The sequence below is a fragment of the Phyllobates terribilis genome, unplaced genomic scaffold, assembly GCF_046119375.1.
Source record: "Phyllobates terribilis strain yellow unplaced genomic scaffold, ASM4611937v1 Scaffold_1__5_contigs__length_1240528914, whole genome shotgun sequence".
In the NCBI taxonomy this organism is placed as follows: domain Eukaryota; kingdom Metazoa; phylum Chordata; class Amphibia; order Anura; family Dendrobatidae; genus Phyllobates; species Phyllobates terribilis.
In genome coordinates this window covers 391,856,261-391,882,199 of record NW_027362761.1, presented here as the reverse complement: position 1 = coordinate 391,882,199, position 25,939 = coordinate 391,856,261, and the positions used below count along the sequence as shown (strand labels likewise).

General features: G+C 42.7%; 1 protein-coding gene across 3 annotated transcripts in view; it reads right to left on the bottom strand.

Annotated features, from left to right (window-relative positions):
* Nucleotides 1–25,939, bottom strand: part of CUNH5orf63 (chromosome unknown C5orf63 homolog) — a 182,762-nt gene that overhangs the window by 93,969 nt on the left and 62,854 nt on the right. For all 3 annotated transcript variants that reach the window (XM_073676634.1, XM_073676644.1, XM_073676639.1), the window contains exon 2: nt 3,614–3,715. In XM_073676634.1, the coding sequence (XP_073532735.1) occupies nt 3,614–3,715 (102 nt within the window). The remainder of the gene's footprint in view (nt 1–3,613; nt 3,716–25,939) is intronic.

The window sequence follows — 25,939 nt, the reverse complement described above, 5'->3', positions numbered from 1 at the left end:
GATCACTCTCCCTGGACGCTGGGGCCTCCGTGACTCCCAGCCCTGGTACGGTAGTCAGCGTTGGTCGACCTGGGACTTGTAGTCCTCCAGGTATCCGGTGATCCCTACTGGGTATGAAGGGGCCCTGTAGGCGCGGACCCGGTGTCCGGTGTATAGTTCGAGGTGAGCCTGGTACGCTCCTCTGCCCCCTTAACTCCTCTCTCCTCTCCTCTTTGCAGTCGGCCACACTCGGGGCCCTCAGAACTCAACTCGTGCTGTAGGCCTTGGCTCGCCTAAGCACAGCAACCAGAGTGCTGCGTCTTCACTGGTCTAAGTGCCAGCACACTAACTTCTCACTGAACTCACTGAGCTGCCTGGCTCCACCCTCCCTATATATATCCCTCACGGGCTCCCTCTGGTGATCTGAGGTGGTAGGGTGGAGGTGTGTGAATGTGTGAGGGTCTCTTGTGGAGAAGTCCATCCATGCACCCTACTGGGTTCTGTGGCACCTAGGCGTAGCAGGGCGCCACACCCGTTCAACAATATATACCAAGTAAGCCAGCAAAGTACGGCATCAAGATATGGACACATTGGGAAAGTAGCAGTTCATAGGCTCTAAACGCTCAGGTATTTACAGGAAAAAAGCCTTGAGAAAAACCTGAAAAGAATCAGGGTATGCTAGTCATTTCAGATTTGACGTATGGACTAAGTGGACAAAATGTGACATGTGACAACTTTTTTACATCGCATCAACTTGGGCAGCTGTTGCTAAAACGAAAACTTAGAATGCTGGGCACTGTAAGAAAAAGCAAGCCTGAACTGCTGCAAAGTATCCTTGGTAAAAAGAGATGTTGAACTTTACTGGAGATATGACAATGGTTTCTTACATACCCAAAAAACAAACAAACAGGTCATTCTGATGAGCATGATGCACCACGGCAATGCAGTAAGTATTCGAGATGACAAAAAGCCGCAGATGATATTAGATTATAATTCCACCAAAGGGTAAATTGATACACTAGATCAACTAATAGCTACATTCACAAGCAAACGCAAAGCAAATCGGTGGCCAATGGTTTTATTTTATAACATTCTTGATGTATTTGCCTACAATGGATTTGTTTTTTGACGTGAAATAAACCCCGATTGGAAAACCAATAAACTGCATAAACAGAATCAGGAAAGTCACTTGTTATGCCATCTATTTTAGGAAGAAAAGTAAAACCCCGAAGTGAAGGAGCAGCAGCCATAGTAAACTGTATCCAGCAGCATGCTCAAATACGCAAACCCACAGCCTCCCCCAGGACTGGAAAAGCCTAAAAAGGAAAAGATGCAACATTTGTCCATCTTCGTGTGATAACAAGACAAATATTACATGTTCTAGTTGTAGTAAATGTTTATGTAAAGTACATGAGTTATTTCTGTACAGAATGTAAGAATGGCTGAATATATATGAACATGTTCATCCTTTTTCTAAAGAAAATAAAGCAAACTGAAGTTTTAATTTTCTTTTGTTCTTGACCAACCATGTTCACATACAGTTAAATAATGCAACTGTTATTCAAATAATACACTTAGAGTAACTAAATGACAAAATGAACAGACTTTAATAGGTTGGGTCATATTGACCTGAACAGTACAAGTGTATAGTATGTCCACTACTCGGACAACCGCTTCTCAATCCATATGTTTCCCTCTTATAAAATAGCAACACTTATGGTACCTCTGGTGCCGGCACCGTTCCGGTAGTGTCGGCATTGTGTTTCCCAGTGATCGCGTAACAGTGTGAGGTCACGCAAAGACTGCAGCCAATCAGCGGCCACTTCACTCTCCCTGCCATCGGACGTATCACATATGCCAGAGGAAGAGAGATAGTAGCGTTCACTTCCTCTAGATATAAGCGATTTGTCCCAAAGTGGGGAGAGTGAAGCAGATGCTGATTGAACTGTGAGACAGTGCCGACACCGATGGAATGATGCTGGAACCAGAGGTGAGCATAAATATTATTATTTTATTATTATTATTATTATTATTATTATTTTAAAATGGGGAAATATATGGAATGAGAAAGGGTTGTCCGAGTAGTGGACAAGCCCTTTAACAATGCTCATAACATATTTCAACACAACTAAGTAGGGTCAGTCTATTGCTGCTAATGTCCATAGCATTCCTTAAAAAAAAAAAAAAAAAAAAAACACAGGATGTTTGAGTCTATAACTAAAGTCTAATTGCCAGTGTAAAAATGGCAAGATTTCTGTTTTTAAAAAAAACTAGTAAAAAATATCACATTTTTTCCCAAATATATTTAACATAAAAACCTGGTTTAAACAGGTCATTTTTCTGATGACACATTTAATTTAAAGATATTGCCACTAGTGATGAGCGAGCATGCTCGTTACTCGAGATTTACGAGCATGCTCAGGTGTTTTCTGAGTATCTTCAGCGTGCTCGGGTGATATGTTTGAGTCACTCCGTGCTCATGATTTGCGACTGTTTGACAGCTTTAATGCATGTGAGGAATGCCTGTAAGTAACCATGTCTAGTGTAAAAAAGTAAATTAGCCCAGGGCTATCCTACAGCCAGTCAGATGCCAAACAAAGATACAAGGGGTTAAGAACAGAAAAGCTGCTGTCATCGAAAGTTTTCTTGTCACAGTACTACTATTCCTCGTAAAATCTTTTGGGCATTTCTCTTGTTCTAAGTAACTAGAACGTACATTGGATGCCTCTGACAAATCTCCAGATACATAATATTACTGCCAATGCTACTATTAGAAGAAATGCTTCTAGCCTTCAAAATAAAATGTTTTTAAAAGTTGACAAGAACCAAGAAATATGACAAATATAAAGATTTATAGTTTATTTCTGACATTTCTTTCAGATTTCAAAACAAATCACAAACTAAAGCTGACAAAAATGTCAATGTAACCGCGGATTCTCAAGAGATGTGCCGTTTACCATACAGCAAAGCAGTTTCCTAAAATCTGGAAAAAAAAGTCACTTTTAAGTCTCCCTTCATTTAATTTTTTTAATGTAATAAAGCTGACATTATCTCATTAGTCCTAGCTACAGAAAGTCATGGTAATATTGTATTTTCAGACTTTCACCCTATAATAGGTTCCTAGTGATCAGCTAAATATCTGCAGTCACTCTATGTGTCTGAGGACGGCCAAGTCTCGGCAGTGCGCAATATGCACACTGTCAGAATTTCGTTCTGTTGCCTGCTCGAGCAATTGTGACTTGACTTCAATTTGTATATTTGCGGTCACATGCCGACTAACGTCTCATCTTAGAACACCGAGAGAAGCAGGAAAAGTTGCTAGTTGGCATGTGAGAGCCCGTATGCAAATCAGATATTAGCGATCACATGACGACCAATCAAGCAGGCATACTGTCAGGATCTGGCAATCTGCAGTCACATAAAGCTTAAGCCCTGAAAAGACACATATGCAATTTTAGCTGTTTCTTTGTAGGAAAAGTTTACAACGGAATGGTTATTTTTTCAGAAAATTACATTATTGTTACATTGCTGACTTATTTGATAGTTTAAAGATTTCTAATGAGAAAAATATCTCAAAAGGTTTAATCACATCACCAGTTAATATGATGGACCGATTAAACGCACATGTACATACCTTTGTAAAGAGTGTGAGCACTGGCTTCTCCTGCGCATAATGTCTTTTTGCCGATTGAAATGCTATATGTTTTATTCTGTGCACATGTCTTAAATGGAACATCTGTTATGAGAACATAGAGGGGAGAAAAGAAAGGAAGGAAAAATGTTTTAGCAGAATTCTATCACCGTTGTTAAATATCGCTCTCATTACTTATATTTTTTACTGAAAAGGTCCATATAAATCAGTGGGACTAGGTAAAATAGGATCTGTCACACGATTTCACAATGCAAACTGCACACATTATAAATTAAATTACATTTCTTAGACCTGATGAGGCTGGCGTATTTGCATTTACTTTGGTTGCAATAAATGAAATAATAGCATTTTCAAAGTATACACCGTTTGCTACATTGGTGAGTAAAGTATGAAGATTTAGTATCTGCAAGTCATTGATCTCCTACATACTAATAAAGTAAACTTGCTACATTAAAGAATGAATATGAATTTGATTACAAATAAAAACAGGGATTTTACGAGAAAGGGAAAAAAAACAGGATGGAGGGGGTGAGTGGAGAAATGCCATAAAATAAAAAAGTACCATTACTCATTAGGTAAATATCCCTGCACTCCAACACCAGCGCTCTGGTGCTCCCTACTGGCCTTCGAATACTGTGCTGCACGGATGACGTGCCCATGTGGCTGGTTCTTATGATGGGAACAACCCCATTAAGACCAATTTAGGTCTATGGTGGTACAACTGCCTGTTAGGGTTTACTATATGGCTGGAACCCTAAACCTTGCGTGGTTTTATTAAAGGGGTAGTCTCACAAGAAGTATTGTTCAAAATGTATTAATGAGTGAAAAGTGAAAGTGTATTTGCAATATATATAAATTAAAAATAGTGTGCGTCTTTGCAAACACTTCACATTTTCATCTGTAAGGGTGCTTTCACACTGCGTTTTTCACACGTTCATTGGTCCTGATGGGCTTATGTCAGAACCCCCCCTCCCATCCCCACAAAAGGGGATTTGGACATATGCGACAACGGGGTCATAAACTATAATGGTGCTGACAGAGTGAACATATGCTTTGCTTTGTTGCATCATTTTCAGGCGTGTACGCCTACTGAAGATAGACACCCAGGTGCAGTCTACTACGTCTGAGTGTCCGCCTCCAGTGGGCTTATACGCCCGAAAATGATGCACAACAAAGCACACATTCACTTTGTCGGCACCATTATACTCAGAATCCCGTTTTGCAGGGGGTTCAGACATAAGCCCCGATGGACCCAAGGAACGTGTGACAAAACACAGCGTGAAAGCACCCTACTAGTTCCCCATGCTTTTTCTCCTATGGCTGGAGTGTAAGTCCACCTTCAGTGGTGGCTTCCCTGCTTTGTCTCTGCTTATGGAGTATAATGAGCTGACAAAGAAGAGGCCAATACATGGTAACAAGAGACAGGATAGATAGATAGATAGATAGATAGATAGATAGATAGATAGATAGATAGATAGATAGATAGATAGATAGATAGATAGATAGATAGATAGATAGATAGATATGAGGTATATATGATTATATATGTTGAAAAAAGATTCAGGTTCATCAAGTTCAACCTTTCTCCACCAGCTATACATTCTCCATCGCCAGACTATTTATAACCCAAAACAACATTTGTTGTGATAAGAGCATCCAGACTTTTTTTTTTAAATCCTATTAGTATCTATACTATCTGCCATTACTACCTCTTGTGGTCGGCATTCCACAGTCTCACTGCTCTAACTGTAAAGAGCCCTTTCCTATTTAGATGCATTTAGGAATCACCTTTCCTCCAAACATAATGCATAATGAATATCCCCATGTCCATTGAAAATTGTGTCGAAGAGTGGCATTTTTTGGATTAATAATGGTTAAAGTAATGATGTGCATTACTCCAGAGATTTGTTTTCACTTAAGTGGATAACCCCTTTAACTGCTCTTAGATTTCCACAAGGTTATCCAATGAGCTCAGTTCAGTTTAGTGGATGTGCATTCCAGGAGTCCAGGTGTTTTGGCCATAACATGGGCCTCATTAATGTCATCTGTAAGTATCCTAAGGATGATAACTATTGCAGAATATAGTACATTTTAGTCATTGCCAATAGATCTTATAGCGCCACTCATTATAACTTCTTAGATTCTTTATTACACTTCAGCACATGCAGATAAAAAAAAGGCGGCTCGGAGCTCCCACCTGGTCAACGACATTTCCCATGTACGCACAGATTCTGCTTGATCACAGTTATCATTGTAAATTTTAGATTTGGGAGTGAATAGATCAATAACCACATAAATATGATGATAATATTTAAATATGTAGTAGATAACAAAGTGTATCAGTCTACTTATTATTACATAGCATCATCACACTAGCAGAAACAGGTTTCTATTACTGGCCTTTTTTATTATTGAAGAAGGGATGGGCTCAACGTAGCCGCTGTCTTATATCTACCATTTCATAAATTTAGAGTGAAATGCATAGCCAGCCTTTGATATGCTCCAAGTAAAATGTCTGGAATATATTACAGTGGATGTACAAAAAGCCCAGTAGCAAATTCCTAACTGGGGATGAAATCAAACAAAAAAATAGTGTGAGTTTTTATGCAGCATTTTTTATGGAACTGGAGACCTCAAACCAAAAAGAAAAATACTGACAATACTGACAGCTTCAGTCTTCTAACTATACAGCATTGCAAAACCTAGGAGCTGTCACAAGATTTCACAATGAAAGCTGCACACATTATAAATTAGAGCTCTTAGACCAGATGAGGCTGGTGTATTTGCATTGTGGCACTTTAAAAGACAAACGACTGAACAGCAACAGCCTCTGCTCTCTACCGTGGTTGCAATAAATGAAATAATGAGATTTTCAAAAGTACACATCGTACGCTACATTGGTGAGTTAAGTAGGATGAATGAGCTTCTGCGAGTCATTGATCTTCTACATGCTATATCATAAGACTTTCTACATTAAAGAATGAGTATATGAGTAGGCATTTGATATTTCAAACAAAAGCACAGATTTTCCAAGAAAAAAAAATTGGTTGAAGGGGGTGGTGGGTGTGGGTAAATGCCATATAAAAAAAAAAGAACCATTGCTCATCAGATAAATCCCCTGGCGCTCTATTGTCAGCCATGTGTGTGTGTGTGTGTATGTAAGCATACATACACACGCACATACATACATACACACACACACAGATATATGTGCACATAATCTCATAATCAAGCATATACACATAATATAAGCATATATAACTGTCATCCCGCACTACCATATTATTAGTATATAATGTATTTTCCAGCAAATTTGCTACAAGTGCAAATTTCTGTCTTAGGACTCATTCACACCTCACAGTAACATAGTCTTCCTTTAACCTTAAAAACTAAGTCCATCTAGTTCAACCCATAGCCTAACATGTTGATCCAGAGGAAGGCAAAAAAAAAACATGTGGCAAACAATAAGCTCCACATTGGGGAAAAAAAATTCCTTCCAGACTCCATACGACTCCCTGGATCAATGCCCTATCAAGGAATCTAGTATATATAACCTGTAATATTATACTTTTCAAGAAAGGCATCCATGCCCTTCTTAAATTTTAGTAGTGAATCACTCATTACAAGATCATGCGGCAAAGAGTTCCATAGTCTCACTGCTCTTACAGTAAAGAATCCCCGTCTGTGATTTTGATTAAACCTTCTTTCCTCCAGACGTAGAAGAAGCCCCCTTGTCCCCGTCTCTGGCCTCAGAGTAAAAAGATCAGTAGAAAGGTCTTTGTACTGTCCCCTCATATATTTGTACATAGTAATAAGATCACCCCTAAGCCTTTGTTTTTCCAAACTAAATAACCCCAAGTGTAATAACCTGTCTTGGTATTGCAGACCCCCCAGTCCTCTAATAACCGTGGTTGCTCGTCTAAGCACCCTCTCTAGTTCAGCTATGTTTTTCTTATACACCGGAGACCAGAACTGTACACAGTATTCTAAGTGTGGTCGCACTAGTGACTTGTATAGAGGTAAAATTATATTCTCCTCATGAGCATCTATGCCTCTTTTAATGCATCCCATTATTTTATTTGCCTTTGCAGCAGCTGCCTGACACTGGCCACCAAACGTGAGCTTGTCGTCCACCAATACACCCAGGTCTTTTTCAGTGACAGTTTTTCCCAGTGTTTTAGAATTAAGCATATAATTATACATTTTATTTCCTCAGCCCAAGTGCATTACCTTACATTTATCCCCATTAAAGCTCATTTGCCATTTAGCAGCCCAAGCTTCTAGTTTACATAGATCCTTCTGTAATATAAACTTGTCCTCCTCTGTATTGATTACCCTGCAGAGTTTAGTGTCATCTGCAAATATTGAAATACTGCTCTGTATGCCCCCTACAAGGTCATTAATAAATATGTTAAAAAGAAGGGGGTCCAATACTGACCCCTGTGGTACCCCACTGTTAACTGTGACCCAGTCTGAGTGTGTTCCATTAGTAACCACCCTTTGTTTCCTATCACTGAGCCAGTTCTTAACCCACTTACATATATTTTCCCCTATCCTCATTGTTCTCATTTTATGTATCAACTTTTTGTGTGGAACCGTATCAAAAGCTTTTGAAAAGTCCATATACACAACATCCACTGCATTTCCTTGGTCCAGTCCAGAACTTGCCTCTTCACAAATGCTGATCAGATTAGTTTGACAGGAATGGTCCCTCGTAAACCCATGTTGATATTGGGTCATGAGGTTATTTTTCTTCAGATACTCTAATATCTTAGGAAACCCTCCAGGATTTTACCCATAGTAGAGGTTAAGCTTACTGGCCTATAATTTCCAAGTTCAACACTATCATTTTTTAGTTTTCTACTATTTATGTAGTTAAAGAATATTTTGGGATTATTTTTACTTTCTCTGGCAATGAGTCTCTCTGTCTCAAGCTTTGCTGCCTTGATTTGGTTTTTACAGAATTTATTGAATTTTTGGTATTTATTTAATGCCTCATCACTAGCTACTTGCTTTAGTTCTTTAAATGCGTTCTTTTTGTCACTTATAGCCACCCTTACAGCTCTATTTAGCCATAGTGGTTTCCTCCAATTTCTTGCATGTTTATTCCCATAGGGTATATATTGTGCACAGGTCCTATTCAGGATGCTAATATGTGATTTTTCTGGTACGTACTGTAAGTTTCATCAGCGCTTTTCATCAGAGTGTCAAAGTTTAGCCAGTGTATCAGTTTTTACTCTTAGTGTTTGGGGACAGTTTCATCAGTTTTTCTTGGATGAAAAAAAAATGATGGAGGTTTTTCAAGCTTCTGATACCAGTCAGTCTGTGAAAAACAAACAGAACATAGATGGCATCCAAGTGCTTTCCGATTTTTTCGCTGATTCATAGACTTACATTAGGGAGTTTGATCTGACATTTTGATCAATATCAGTCAAGTCTCCGCTCTTTTGTGTGGACCACACACACACACAAAAAAAAAATCGGGCATGTGAACACCCCCATAGACTGTCATAGATTTGCCTGATATCTTTGAAAAATGCAGATAGCACTTGTAGAAAAAAATCTGACATCTGAACAAGTTCTTGAGTGGAGTCTCTAATTAAAAGAATGAAAACACTAGAACTGCTATCACACAGAAACAAGGACCTCATTCATAATCTACCTATACACTCAAAACTAGGCACTGTTCAACCCCAAGGCAGCAAAAAAACACTTCCTAAACATTACAAAAAAACACTTCAGGAAACAAAAAATCTCATCCAAAAATACCAGTAAGGCTATGTGCACATGTCATCTTTTAAATGCCACATTTTCCAGGTAAAGCTTTTTAAACTAAATGCCAGTGGTTGTTTTCCTGCTTCGCAGGAGGTATTGCCATTGTTCTTGCGGAGACTCCATCGCAAGCATTTCCTGAAGTGGTTTCCACTAGAAAAACTCATTTTTTTGATCACCTGAAAGAAACTCTGTGTGCACATGTAATTCGTGTACCAGTGGTGTTCTTCAGGACACAGCGAAGTTACAGACGAAGAAAAACTATTTTAACCAGAAAACCTTCATAACCTTCCACTTACATTTGCCAAATGTCTGGAACCTCTGTGCTATACAGCGTGGCACTCCAGAGACCTGTATTTGCTCTTTTCTCTACAAATTTGCCTATTGGCGTGCCTCTCTAAACCGGTCCGCTATTACCGGCTTACACCCTGGGAATTACGTTAATTGTATGAGTGCAACGTAGAGTAGCTTGCGGTACAGCATCGGAGTTTACAAACTTAACCATGTTTTCCTATATTTTCCCAACCAAATCTCCCTCTCTCTTCCCGTAATGTCTTCAGTGAACTTGGAGGAATAGTCCGTCCTCAATTGCATAGAAAATACCCAAAAAAATACTGTGATGGCTGTTTAGCAGTGAGTGAAGTCTATCGCAGTTAAATAACTGTCCAATCATATAATGCGCCACAGAAACTTTCTCCTGAAACAGAATGAAGTTCAAGTTTTAGTCCAGAGTCCTTTTTGTGCCGCGGCGGCACCTGAAAGTGGATTTGGAGTTTTAGCTATTAAACAAACAGAAAACATGGCAGCAGATCCAGAAGTCCTGGATGCCGAAAATAGCAATAAACATATCTTGCATCAGTCAATTTGCCTAACTATCTAACTATAGTCTATATCTCAGCCTTAGATATTTTGGCGCCAAAATGTTATGTGATGCGTGCACAGTTACTCACTGTGGGACCCCTCCAACCGGTGAGCAGTACCAATGATCCTTGTGGCTTGAGTCCTCAGCGGCGTCCTTCACCACTCACTGTGGGTCCTGGCCTTTATCGTCTTTTAACAACGCTCCTGACAGAAATCTCCTCAAATCTGGATAGGTTCTGGTCAAAAGCAAGTTCAGCTCAAATCTGCCGCTTCTCTGTTGTCTGTGGGATGCTCCCAGATGTAGATGCTGCTGGATCCCTTCCTATAGGGTCCTTTCACTGTTTAGGCCATCACTAGACTGAACACAAGATGGCCACACGTCCTCTTCCTGTGTCTCATGAGTCAGACAGTAACCCCTTCTTTGACACTTTATATGCATTACACAGTCTTTCAACAATACTTAGGCAACAACGACATCTTGTGGCCAGATAATATCATCATTGTAAAGAAGCAAAATCTATTTACAACAAGTACAGTGTTAGGCTATGTGCACACGAAGCAATTTTAATGCGTTTTTGCCGCGTATTTTCACAGCAAAAACGCATTCAAATCGCTTGTAATAGGTCTGCCATTTACTGCAATGCAAATCCGCATGCGCTGTGCACATCATGTGGAAATTTCCAATGCGAATTCGAATTGAGGTACAACTGCAGCAAGACCAATTCTAGTGCGAGTTCGCTGCGAAATCGCCGCCATTGACTTGCATTGGATCACATAAGATCCGCATGACTACATGTAGTTATGCGTATCTTATGTGATTAATGTGCGGCTGGTACCCGGATCTGGAGAAGAGGAGACTCTCCTTCAGACCCGGGTACCATAGTACCTCTAAGTAAAAAAAAGAATTAGAACATAAAAAATAACCTTATACTCACCTTCTGATGGCCCCAGCTCTGCCCCCCGCGTCGCTGCTGGCTCCGTGGCAGGTACCGGTAATGTAAAAGGACCTTCCAAGACGTCAGAGGTCATGTGACAGGTCACGCAACCGCCGTCAGCAGTCGCATGACCTGTCACATGACCGTTGACATCATGGAAGGTCCTTATACATTACCGGTACCCACCATGGAGCCAGCAGCGACGCCGGGAGCAGAGCAGGGGTCATCAGAAGGTGAGTATAAGGTTATTTTTTACGTTCTAATTCTTTGTTTTTTAACATTATGTTGGTCACACAATATAAATCCATGCCGGTTGCATGGATTTATGTTGTGTGACCAACTTTCAAGCACTTTTCCAAGTGATGCTAAAATCGCTTGGAAAAGCGCTTGACAAAAGCATGCGAAATCGCATGCTAAAAACGCTTGTAAAATGAGCATGCGTTTTTTCTGCCAGGGAGATGCAGAAACGCTCAGGAAAAATCCGGAGCATTTCTGCATCGTGGGCACATAGCCTTACACTGGTATGAATATAGGTATAAACAACTAGATCAACTGTATGGATTGACACACATCTCACACTGGTACCCTTAGGCTCCCTTTAAACTTTATTTCTCCTATCTCAAACACTCGGCTATTGGTTTTTGCATGCTTTTTAGTGGCTTTTTTATGTAGCATTGTTCAAAATTTTTATATGGAAAGATGGCAGTAAAGAACGTCATACCCACTGCATGCTGCATTTAAGAAACAAACAAATACTAATCTTAAAAACGCAACAAATAGGGATGAGCGAATCCAAACTGTAAAGCTAAGGGTTCGTACCAGACACCTAGTGTCTGGTACCGAACTCCGAACACTGACTTTTTCCTGGAAGTCCGTTTTATTGTTAGGTTTCAGTGCCGAATAAAGTTTATTGAAAGGCTGCAGCACAGCCAATCAACATGGAGCTGTGATTGTCCGGTGTAACATGTGGCCCGGCCTGTATAAACGCCGGATCACCGGTGGCACTGCTTTGATTAGCATAGGGACAGTGTAAAATAAATACTAAAAAAAAAATCATGTGGGGTCCCTCCCTATTTTTAATAACCAGCCAAGGGAAAAAAGACAGCTTTGAGCTGGTCTTCTTATACTGGGAAGGGACCAATATCCATGGACCTTCCCAGCTTATTAATATCAGCCCCCAGCTGTCTGCTTTGGCTTTGCTGGTTAATAAAAATGGGGGGGGGGGGCCACAAAAAAATGATGTGGGGTCCCCCCTATTTTTATAGGACTTGAGAGAGAGCTGGACATTTACATTTATCTGAACGGGTGAGCCCACATGTGCCAGTATATGGACTGTTTATTTTGATCCTTTGTGCTGGAGTAAGGCGGTTTGTTTTTCGTTCTTCTTGAAGTTTATGCACTTCTATCTGCATTGTTCAGGTTTGTTGTGTACTTAATACACTGCTTGCCTAATTCAAAGCAGTCACTATGGATTTGAAGAAACGAGTAGGATATCTCTTTAGGGCAGATAGCTATAATCGAGTCAACCAGTGTTTTTTATGTCTCTGATATCTTTATCATTTATTTTTCTATCCCCTCTTGTTGCTACCAAGCAATAGAAAAAGCTTTAATAATTATTAAGCTTTAAAGAAATTATCATTTTGGGAGATAATTTTGTTCCCTTATTTGAATACAGTAGTAAATCTTATTTGCCATTGGGAAATTTCTATATTTATATAATTATGTTAAGTTTTACTGGTTGCTTCTTATACTCCAATTGAATGATACAGTGACTTACTACACCCCTCAAGTTATTAATCTAAGAGTATCATAAGCATTTTGATCCCACAGAATTTTAACATAGGACAGTGAAAATTAAATATTAGTTGTTTTTTCCACAAAAATATTGCTTTAACCCCAAGTTTTTCATTTTCATAAAAGTAACAGGAGAAAATGGGTCCACAATTTGTAGAGCTGTGTCTCCTGAGTACCCCATACCCCATATGCCATCAGAAATTACTGTTTAGGCACACGGCAATGTTCGGAAACCCGCCACAAGTGACCCTATTTTGGAAACTACACCCCTAAAGGAATTAATCTAGGGGTGTTAGGAGCATCTTGATCCTACAGTGCATCAAAGAACTGGGCAGTGAAAACAATGATTTTTTCTACTTTAATGTTACTATAGGACCAAACTTTTCATTTTCACAAGCGTAAAAGGAGAAAACACACATCTTGTTTCATAATTGCTCGCGAATGTGGCAATACCTAATATGTGGGTGGAAACTACTGCTGGGCGCACTGCAGAGCTCAGGAGGTAGGGAGTGCAGATTTTGCTGGAATGGTTATTGGGTGCAATGTCCTATTAGCTGAGCAACTGAGGTACCAATACGACTCCTTATTTTATAAACTATACTCTTCAAGGGAGGAAGGGGTTAGGGATCGAGCAATGTACAAGCTAAAATAGTCAGAAGAGCATTTAAGAAAGTAGGAAATGTTGGCATAATATTAACTTGTTAAGGTCCATGTGCAAACAAACTAAATAATGTACATTGTGGGCTTCAGGCACCTACAATCTAGGACACACGTAAACTTTTGTCCGTGGGCCAAATCTGTCCCGCAGGGTGATTATACACACGTGGTCAAAATTGTTGGTACCCCTCGTTTAATGAAAGAAAAACCCACAATGGTCACAGAAAAAACTTGAATCTGACAAAAGTAATAATAAATTAAAAATCTTTGAAAATGAACAAATAAAAGTCAGACATTGCTTTACAACCCGGTTTCCACAGAATTTAAAAAAAAATTAAACTCATGAAATACACCTGGACAGAAATGATGGTACTCTTAACTTAACAATTTGTTGAACAACCGTTTTAGGCAATCACTGCAATCAAATGATTCATGTAACTGTCAATGAGACTTCTGCACCTCTCGATAGGCATTTTGGCCCACTCCTCATGAGCAAACTGCTCTAGTTGTCTCATGTTTGAAGGTTGTCGTCTTTTCCAGATGGCATGTTTCACTCCTTTCCAAAGATGCTCAATAGGATTTAGGTCAGGGCTCATAGAAGGCCACTTCAGAATAGTCCAATGTTTTCCTCTTAGCCATTCTTGGGTGTTTTTAGCTGTTTATTTTGGGTCATTATCCTGATGCAAGACCCATGACCTGCTACTGAGACCAAGCTTTCCTACACTGGGCAGCACATTTCTCTCTAGAATGCCCTGATAGTCTTGAGATTTCATTGTACCCTGCACAGATTCAAGACACCCTGTGCCAGATGCAGCAAAGCAGCCCCAGAACATAACAGAGCCTTCTCCATGTTTCACAGTAGGGACAGTGTTCTTTTCTAGTGATAAGCGAGCACTAAAATGCTCGGGTACTCGTTGCTCGGGTCGAGCAAATTGGAATACGGTGCTTGACCCGAGCAACGAGCCCAATATAAGTCTATGGGAAACTCGAGCATTTTTCAGGCGGCTCCCCCCATGCATACAGTGCTGAAAAGACATGGGAACAGCATGGGGAAGACCTCTGGAAGCATCTCTGACTCCCAGGTCAATGCCTAAAAGTGTGCCCATCATAAGTGATCCTTGGCGCATGCGAAGATTCCTCCCGCCATGCACCTGTCGTTGCAGACTTGCAACAATCACAGTCCACGTCCTTGTCCCACTGCAGCGTTCAGTTGTCCCTACCCCATTCCTTGGAATGCAAGCTCAAGTATGCAGGCAGCCACTCACCAACCCACAGGCTGCAATACTATACTGCCAAATTTTTGACAGCTGCTTGCACTTGAAATGTGGCCTTTTAGGCTCGTGGAGGCGGAAGCTTTTCACAAACTCATGCCTGTGGCGGCCGAGTGTCCATACTCGGTCCCCAGCCGCCACTATATTTCCCGGTATCGCCTCCGCCTTCGACAAGCACAGGTCCCACAACATGACCCGTGCCCTCCCCAGTGCACTTACTGGGAAGGACCACCTAACCACAAACACGTGGACAGGTGAATGTGGCCAGGGATGGTACGTAGCCAGTCCACAACTTTTTTTGCTAAGAGTTGTATTTAGCTCGGTGAAAGGACTGGCACAGAGGGAAACCGTATCTACCCTGCGTGTCATTTCTCCCAGGAAGTCCTGTAATTGAGCTTGTTGCAGAAGCAATGGCAGCCTGTCCAACATCAACTCGCACTTGTCTGTGGTGTTTTGACACACACACATCTTTCTTTGCACATTTAATTTCTTGAATACAGAGTTGGACAATGGCCTGATCTGTAATGCGTTTTGAGAAATAACATGCATAAGCATGGCCGATCCACATTAAAAAAGCAGCCGTAGAGTGTCCGGGAACCTTCCCCCACACTTTTCTTAGCCAGGGCTGCTTTTCAGCAGGGTTGGACAGGCCCACCAGAGAATCAGAGACTCCTCCGGCGGGCCCTGGCTTCTCCTTCAGGAGAGTTCATAGTGCCGAGGTGAGGCCATGATGATGATAGAGGCCACCATCTGCTTAGTTTTCTGTTACTTGGAATGCAAGTGCAAGTATGCAGCCAGCCACCCACCCACCCAAAGGCCGCAACACTAAAATGCCAGATTTCTAGGCAGCTCTTTGCACTTGAAATATGGCCTTTTAAGCTCATGGAGGCGGAAGCTTTTCACAACCTCATGCCTGCGGCGGCCGGGTGTCCATACTCAGTCCCCAGCCGCCACTATATTTCCCGGTATCGCCTCCGCCTTCCATAAGCACGGGTCCCACAACATTACCTGTGCCCTCCCCAGTGCACTTACTGGGAAGGACCACCTAACCACAAACACGTGGACAGGTGAATGTGGCCAGGGACGGTACAGAGCCAGTCCACAACTTTTTTGGCTGAGAGTTGTATTTAGCTCGGTGAAAGGACTGGCATAGAGGGAAACCGTATCTACCCTGCACGTCATTTCTCCCAGGAAGTCCTCTTAAGCTGCTTGCACTTGAAATGTGGCCTGAACATTACTGATGGTACTTTTCTGTGGGAATTTGCTTGCCTCTTGCCTGCCTGGAATATTTCCAGCAAACTATGGTACGACGCCATGGTCTTAGCACTGCCCCCAGTACCAGTAGCGAAGCCATCCCCAATTTCCTTCTCAGGAATTTGGTAGACTGAGTGGCTGCCCAAATGCATTTTCTCACAAAGGAGCTGAAGATAGAGTGACAGTAGGTGAAAGTTTCTCCAGCCTGTTAGATATTAGAGGGTGAACGGCAGCACATTGGATCAGTGGTTAGCACTGAAGCCTTGCAGCGCTGGGATCCTGGGTTCAAATCCCAGCAAGGACAACATCTGCAAGGACTTTGTATGTTCTCCCCGTGTGTGCGTGTGTTTCCACCTCAGTAAAAAAGCAGCCATAGAGTGTCCGGGAACCTTCCCACACACTTTTCTTAGCCAGGACTGCTTCTCAGCAGGGTTGGACGGTCCCACCAGAGAATCCTCTGGTGTGCCTTGGCTTCTACCTCAGGAGAGCTCATGATAGTGCTAACTTTGCAGCTGCTATGGGGCTCTTGAGCGGGTGAGAAAGGTTAGCCTTCAGAATCAAATCCTCTGGTGGGCACAATGTTTTTCAATCTGAAATAGCTTCTCAGTGGGAGTTGTATTTCACCACAGCCATATTCTTTAGCTCGGTGAAAGGGCTGGCATAGAGGGAAACCGTATTTACCACGGCTGTCATTTCTCCGTCACCAGGTCACCATGCTTGGCTGTATGTTCAGCGGTGAGAGCCACAGATCAGGCTGCTGTGTTACAGCTTTCAACAACTCTGCAGCGCTGGGCGGTTTGTCAATTAAGCATTAAGCATGTTATCTTCAGCACAGCCTGTTGTCACTTGGCCAAGGCAGTGCTGCAGTGCTGGCAGCTTGTGATTGATGTGATCATTTGGAGATGGAGGAGGAGGTGCATGAGCTGAACAATGTGATTACATTGAGGTCAAATTGTTGACGCTCTTTTTTATACTAAAGAAAGATCCTATTGTTTTGGTTTTTTTACGTTATTTTTTCAGACAAATGCATTCACCGGGAAATGTCATTTTAACATTTTAAAACCTTATCTGGCCATGTGGTGTGTGACACATCATCAGACACATCCTTTTTAATTTATGATGGTGGGACTCTGAAAGTCATAAAGCCTATTTTTACAGGGACATCAGACGGCCCTTACCATTCTTAAAAGGCCAGCAGTCGGCCGTAGCTATTGTTATCGAGCCATCAGCCGGCTACGCTTTGTTGTTCCCATTATTAATGAATGGGTCTCCTATACTGTTATTGCATATACAGTGACTGCAAGGGCTGCCAAAAATTTGGACGCAACCCAATACCCCTTTGAAGAGATATAGAGGAGGGTCTCAGTAAAAAAAAATGTTCCCATTATAAAGGAGCGGGTCTCCTATAGTGGTAATGCCCATGCTGTGACTGCAAGGGCTGCCAAAATTTGGGAAAAACCCCACTAAGAATTTAAAGACACATAGAGCAGGGCCACAGTAACAAGGTACAAAAAAAAAAAGGGGGTGGGGTGGAAAAGCGCAGTGCTTGTGTGAACCTGTATGGAAATAGAATATACGTGCAGATATAGTGGTCTGCTCACCTGAGTGGGTTGCGCAGACCGCACAACCCAGGGTAAACAGCTACTGGCGCGGATAGCGCTGCCATGATGCCTTCAGTGTCTCCTCTGGATTAGCAGATGGAGCTTCCAATCATGTGATTCCGGGTGGGGTCACATGGGTGATGACATCATCGCAGGTCCTACAGGTCCTGCAGCTGAAATTGTATCCAGTTCTCTGCAGCCTCCAGCCACAACTCCCAAGGGAAAAGTGAACAGTGTGCAAATTGAAGTGGTCAGTGGGGCGCTAGAAACTGGATAAGGCGCTGGAAAAGGATAAAACAAACCTCTTTATTGAAGTATTAATGCCCACAACGCGTTTCTGCAGCGGCTGCTGCCTTCATCAGGTGGAGTTATGGGAAAATGGCAGAAACAGGCACTTTTATACATAAAGCAAAGGAACTCAATGGGAGGTACCAAGGGAGAATTTGGTACTTAACCCCTTAATCACCATTAAAAAAGACAATTACAATTTAATAACAAAGGGGACTATAAAAAGCATTACAGGTCAATAACTACACATTATAAACTTACTATGAAGATGCAAGATGCAGACATTAACGGCAATGCTTTAAAAATACATACATATAAAAATGCATATATACATGAGGGTAAATAAGCATATTACATAAAAATTGGTGAGGCATATTCTGAGTATGCCCCTCAACCAGTTTTTATCCCCCCAAAAATATATAAATATTAATAATTCATCTGCACTCATTATAAATCGCTAAATTCAAACCTTCCGGATATAATGTACCCAATTTAAAAATCCAAAACTTCTCTTTCTTCATAAGATAATTAAGCCAATTTGTTACATTATCAGGTACTTGTTCTAAAATCGTGAGTTTCAAGCTAATGGGATCTCTCTGGTGGGCAGTCAGAAAGTGCTTGGAAACACTATGCTGCACATACCCATTCTTAATATTAGAGCGATGTTTATTAAGGCGGGCCTGCATTCTTTGTATAGTTCGGCCCACGTATTGCAAACCACATCCACACTGCAACAAGTAGACCACATAGTCAGAATGACAGTCTACTTTACAGGTGATGGGGAATTGTTCACTAGTGGTTTGCGAGCAGAAGGATACTGCCCCATGATTAATGGTACTACAGCATAAACAGCCAGGAGATCTGCAAGCTAAACAACCTACTCCTTCTTGCCTTTGCCTCCCATATCTCCGTACTGAAGCTGCAGATTTCAATGTCGTGTTACTGGGCGATATGAAGGACCGTAAATTCCGATTCTTCCTATAAACAATCCTGGGTTTACATGGCAAATGTTTGGACAAAAGCGGATCCCCCAACAGGACGCACCCCGCGCCTCAGGGCCTGTCCGATAGGAGGGTCTGAGAAAACTCTCCCAGAACTTTGACAGTGTTCCCCTGCCTCTGCTGGATTGAAGTTGTGTCTGTCTCGCCTGTACTCCTTGGTTGTCCAACGAAGTGTGCCCTCTGCCGCCAGCGTCTTCAGATGGGAATTTTTTTAATAGTTGCGCAACAAGGGCCTTCTGGTACTGCCCCATTTTTGTAGACCTGTCCGCCTCAGGAATAAGAGATATAAAGTTGTCCTTGTAGCGTGGGTCTAGAAGTGTCACCAACCAGTAATGACTGTCACCCAAAATTTTGAGAACGCGAGGGTCATGGGAAAGGCAGCGTAACATAAACTCAGTCATGCGTGCCAGACTACTAACAGGCAAGACTTCCGTGTCCTCACCAAGAGGATGACTGACCATGCTCTCCTCCTCCTCCTCTCTGTCCTCTGGCCATCCACGCTGAACAGACGGTATGACAGCTGTGCAGGTAGTACTGTCTATAGTGCATGAAACTAGCTCCTGTCCTTCCTCCTCTTCCTCATTGTCACCCAATCCACATTGGGATGAGATGAGGCTTGGTAGTGTGTAATCATCCTGTATGGTTCCTTGCTCCATCTCATCGTGCTCCGCCTGCAATGCATCCTCTTTGATTGTGAGCAGAGAGCATTTTAGAAGACGGAGAAGCGGGATGGTGACGCTAATTATGACGTCATCGCCGCTTACCATCTTGGTGGAGTCCTCAAAGTTTTGGAGGATGGTACATATGTCTCACATCCATGTCCACTCCTGAGGTCTTATGTGTGGGGTCTAAACTGAATACAGACGGCCTTGTTGATGCTGGTACTCAACAACTGCCCTCTTCTGCTCACAAATCCTTCCAACATCTGCAGTGCAGAGTTCCAACGCGTGGGGACATCACACACCAGTCTGTGAGCCGGAAGCTGCAAACGCTGCTGAAACACTGCAATTGCGGAGGAAGCTGTAGCTGACTTTCTAAAATGGGCACACAGGCGGCGTACTTTAACAAGCAGAACCGGCAGCTCCGGGTAGGATTTGAGAAACTGCTGAACCACAAGGTTAAGCACATGGGCCAGGCATGGTACGTGTGTGAGCTCGCCTCGTCTCAGAGCCGCCACCAGGTTCTGGCCATTGTCACACACGACCATGCCTGGCTGTAGGTTCAGTGGTGTGAGCCACAGATCTGCCTGCTCTTTCACAGCTGTCCACAACTCTTCAGCATTGTGCGGTTTTTCACCTAAGCATATTAGCTTCAGCACAGCCTGTTGCCGCTTGGCCGAGGCAGTGCTGAGGTGCTTCCAGCTTGTGACTGATGTGGTCATCTCGGAGATGGAGGCTGAAGAGGAGGAGGTGCAGGAGCTGTAGACCGTGGGGGCAACCCTGATTGACCTAGGGCCCGCAATCCTTGGCATAGGGAGGACGTGTTCCGTCCAAAGGTCCGACTGGGTCCCGGCTTCCACTATGTTAACCCAGTGTGCCGTCAGCGAGATGTACCGTCCCTGCCCACAAGCACTTGTCCTCGTGTCCATGGTTAGGTGGACTTTACAGGTAACTGCGTTGTTGAGAGCACGGCTAATGTTTTGTGACACGTGCTTGTGTAATGCGGGGACGGGACACAGAGAAATAGTGGCGGCTGGGGACCGAGTACCGAGAGACGGCCGCCGCCATCAGGTTGCGGAATGCTTCCGTCTCCACGAGCCCAAAAGGCAACATTTCGAGCGCAAGCAGTCGTGAAATATGAGAATTTAGTAGTGTGGCCTGTGGGGCGTTGGCTGCATATTTGTGCTTGCGTTCCAAGGACTGGGGTATGGACAACTGAACGCTGCGCTGGGACAAGGACATGGACGTGCTTCCTGATTCTGCTACTTGAGAGTGTGCAATGACAGGTGCAGGGCAGGAGGCGTCTTCGCAAGCACCATGGACAGGGGAATGGCTTGCATGCACAACAGTGGAAGAAGCAATGGTGCCACCCGCAGACACTATCTGGACACTGGAGTTCGGCCCACAAAGTCGGGTGCTTTTCTGCCATGTGCCTGATCATGCTGGTGGTGGTCAGGCTGGTCGTTTTGCCACCCCTGCTGATGCTGGCCTGGCAGGTGGTGCAAATGGCCTTTTTGGGGTTATCGGCAGAGTCTTTAAAAAAACAACCAGATTCGGGAAGACCTAATAGTTGTACTGGCAACTTCCTTCGTGTTGGTGTTACAGGGAATGGTTGCCTGCCTTCTGTCTGCGGCCACCACACTGCTTTTTCCTGCCTGTTGGGGTGCTCTGCCTCCCTCCTCCTGTGTGCTGCTGTCCTCGCTCTGCATGTCCTCCTCCAGGTTGGGTCAGTTACTATATCATCCACCACCTCGTCTTCCACTTCCGCACCCTGGTCCTCCTCCTGACTTTCTGGCAATTGTGTATCATCATCGTCCACCTCTTGTGACACTTTCCCACCGTCGCCTTCGTGTGACCGTGGATGCTCAAAAATCTGGGCATCGCTACAAGCGATCTCCTCTTGCCCCGCTTCAAGTGGACCGTGCGAGAGGCCCGAATCTATAAATGGAAAAGCGAACAGCTCTTCAGAGTGTCCAAGTGTGGTATTAGTTGTCTCTGGTTACTCGGCAAGGTGGGAGGAAGGAGGATCAGGGTGAGGAATATGCGGTCCAGACTCACGGCTACTGAGACTTGACCGTGTGGAAGACAGGGTGGTGGTGGTGGCTGCTAAGTGACTGGAAGCATTATCCGCTATCCAAACAACAACCTTTTGACACTGGTCTGGGTTCAATAGTGGTGTGCTGCGGTCCCCTAGAAATTGGGACAGGAAGGTCAGGCGAGAAGATGTGGGTGTTTGTTGTGGCACAATTTTGGCTTGCCCACGGCCTTGTCCTCGGCCTCTGCATGAACCATTACCATCACGTCCAGTTCCCTCACTACAAATGACTGAGTTTGGAGCGAACTTATATGTGATCCGTGTGATAGAGAAAACAGAGTTTTGAATACCTGGTCCGTAGATAACTAGTTTGAACAGCAAACTGGTGTGAATTGCTTCAATGACACACTAAAGGAAATTTTTAATGGAGGACAGAAATGGCAGTATTTTCTGACAAAGTATATGTGATCCGTTTGACGGAGAAAACACGGTTTTAAATAGCTGGATTTCTAGCGCTCTAATATGGAAAGGACCTGGCTGTATTCTGCAGTGCCAACAAGCAAATGGCGCAGAAAAAATGGTGTTCTCTGGATTGCTTTTTAAGCAAATAATGAGGATTAAGATCCAAAGAAAAGTATTCCTGGCCCCTGAGACCTGGGCCTTTGTATAGAAATATCTAACAGCAGCAGAAGGCAGAATTGGAATGGAGTCTCTTGTGCTATATGCATTGCAGTCTGCTATATAGACTGCCTGCCTATACACCCTGCCTGCCTGATATCTCTGCAGATGGATTAGTCCTCAGAAGGACTGTTTGTTAAGATGGATATGTGTAATATACAGTTTTTCTCCCTACACTACCTAATACACAATCAAATCTCTCCCTGACACAGCAGCAACTCTCCCTACACTGTCTGATCCGGAGTGACTGTGACGAGCATGGCGGCGCCAGGTCTGATATAGACCTGATGACGCTGTGCGGCCAGCCAATCACTGTAATGCCCACAACCAACATGGCTACGGCATTACAGTGCATGGCAGGCAATCCCTGCATGTTCATTGGCTCTCTAAAGAGCGCCAAACATGCAGGGTGGGGACCCGAGTTCCCACCCGAGCAACCCGGAAATACTCGGCGAGCGCCGAGCATCTCAAGCAGTGAGATGCTCGGGTGAGCACCGAGCAGTAGCGAGCATGCTCACTCGTCACTATTCTTTTCTTGATATGCTTCATTTTTCCGTCTGTGAACATAGAGCTGATGTACCTTGCCAAAAACGTAGATTTTTGTCTCATCTGTCCATTGGACATTCTCCCAAAAGCTTTGCGGCTTGTCAACATGTAGTTTGGCAAATTCCAGTCTAGCTTTTTTATGGGTTTTTTTCAACAGTGGTGTTCTCCTTGGTCGTCTCCCATGAAGTCCACTTTGAATCAAACAACGATGGATGGTGCGATCTGAAACTGATGTTCCTTGAGCTTGAAGTTCACCTTTAATCTCTTTAGAAGTTATCCTGGGCTCTTTTGTTACCATTCGTATTATCCGTCTCTTTGATTTGTCATCAATTTTCCTCCTGCATCCACGTCCAGAGAGGTTGGCTACAGTCCCATGGATCTTAAATTTCTGAATAATATGTGCAACTGTAGTCACAGGAACATCAAGCTGCTTGGAGATGGTCTTATAACCTTTACCTTTAACATGCTTGTCTATAATTTTCTTTCTAATCTCCTGAAACAACTCTTTCCTTCGCTTTCTCTGGTCCATGTTGAGTGTGGTACACACCATGTCACGAAACAGCACAGTGAGTATCTGTAGCCCTATATACAGGCCCACTGACTGATTACAAGATTGTAGACACCTGTGATGCTAATTAGTGGACACAACTTGATTTAACATGTCCCTTTTGTCACATTATTTTCATGGGTACCATCATTTCTGTCCAGGCCTATTGCATGAGTTTAATTTTTTTTTAAATTCTGTGGAAGCAGGGTTGAAAAGTATTGAGTGACTTTCATTTGTTCATTTTCATAGATTTTTAATTTATTATTACTTTTGTCAGATTCAAGTCATTTCTGTGACCATTGTGGGTTTTTCTTTCATTAAATGAGGGGTACCAACAATTTTGACCACGTGTGTATTTGGCCAGTGACGCTGGCACTGCATCCCCACCCCCCTCCCCCGCCTGGCATTACACTTTCAACTGTATTGACATCCTGGATGCAGATACAATTGAAAACAATGATGGAGAAGTGTCAGCTGATGCTCCCTCCACGTCTGACATCTTAGCACAGCGGGCGCAATTACGTCATTATTTCCCGCAAGCTGTGCCGAGCAGTGAAGAGCTTCAGAGCGCTCTCTGCCAAGACCGGAGCAGCGGGTGAATGAGAAGAGGTATTTATATATATTTTTTTAAAATGTGAGGCTCATTATACTGTATGGGGGATTATGTGGGGCCCATTATACTATATGGTGCACTATGTGGTGCACATTATACTGTGTGGAGGGCCTTGTGGGGATCACAGTTGGGGTATTATACTGTGTTGGGTAGTACAGTAGGGTCATCATACCGTGCATGTGGAGGGTATTGTGGAGCAATTCACCGTGGGGGTATCATACTGTGTTTGGGGGACACTTTTGTTGGCATCATATTTCATCTGTATTATTTATTAATTCAATGTTTTTTATCCTTTGTTATTACATATTTAAATTAGGCCATATGCTTTTTACTGCTGTTACATAACATATATTATTCCAGTATGCCCCAATTGTGATTATGTGTTTATTTTATTCTAAGATCTATTAATTAAAATGTACTTTGTTCGTGGGACAATCCCTTTTATGTTTGTTTCCATATGAAAAGGTTCATCATTATATTTGATAAGGAAAAACTTCCTGAATTGTAGACATTTTTTAATAAATATTAAAGGATGGCCCGCGACTTTGTCCAAATTTTTAATTTTGGCCCTCTGTGTATTTGAATTTGACATCCCCAATCTAGCAGAAGCAGTTTTGAATCTCCAGCCGCGGAAGACCACAAGGAAGCATGTAGGAAAAACAGAACGGGTTTGAATCTAATTGGTCGTCACTATTTTCTGTTGTATGTTGAATGTATAAAACTTGGTTTTGCTTTACAAACAGTACTTTTTTTTCTATATTTTTCCCTATTTTCCTTTTGTATTTGCTAAGCCTAACATCCTTTATTATGAGTTACACTTGATGTAATGTATGTCCGTTTTGCCTTGTTAAACATAAAACTGTAATAAAGAGAAAATAGTAAAGAAAAAGAGAGTAAAAAATGTATTTACAAGGTGCAGTCATTTGGTCAGGCAATAAGTGCTTCGCTGAAAGACAATCTTTGCCGTTGAGCCTGGAAAAAGGGAGCTGACTGACGATTACAGTAAAAGTCGAACTTAAATTACTCTTCATAAATGCTTTTAGAAACAGAAAAATAGAACACAGTAACCATGTATCACAAAAAAACAAAAGTTGCTATTTATGACGCCAACTAGTTCAAATATTCAGGCTATGTTATGTAACAATAGATGCCTTTGTGCCACTCTAGACTACAGAGTTAGTTTACCTAGACAAAGTAAATCAAGTTTCCATGATCCATGCAGTTTTAATGCTCAGCTCACACACATTTCTGCATTTATACTTCATAAAAAAGGATTACAGTGGAGCTCCATGAGATACATATGAAGCTTCTACACTTTGGAGAAATCTTTCGCTTGATTTCTTGCTTCTTAAATGCCAGGACTCCATTTGAGACTGAATTTTGTTTTTGGGTAAATGCACAAGTATGTATTTAGTACGGTGTAATATCCATAATCTGTATGGAAAAAAACACAGTATGCAATATAAGGTGGCTCTTGCACCTGCCAACAATGCAGAGAAGCACACCAGACTAGCCTTAAAGATGTGTATGAGATCTCCAAATTTATGAACAAGTGTCGGACAGTTACACCACTTCCAGCAGGGAGTACACAGGCAAAATGGTGTCAAAATGACATTTTTTGTTACGCTCGCGCCCGGACTGACTGGCATGTGCGTGGTTAGTGATCCCACTGTATCATGAACCGAGGAGTGCCTGGAGGGGCGTAACTAAGTATCTACCCGATCCGACCAAGGTCGCACGGCAGCTAACGACTCCGTGAACCAAGGAGGAACCGAGCAGAGGGACCAGGTGCGACT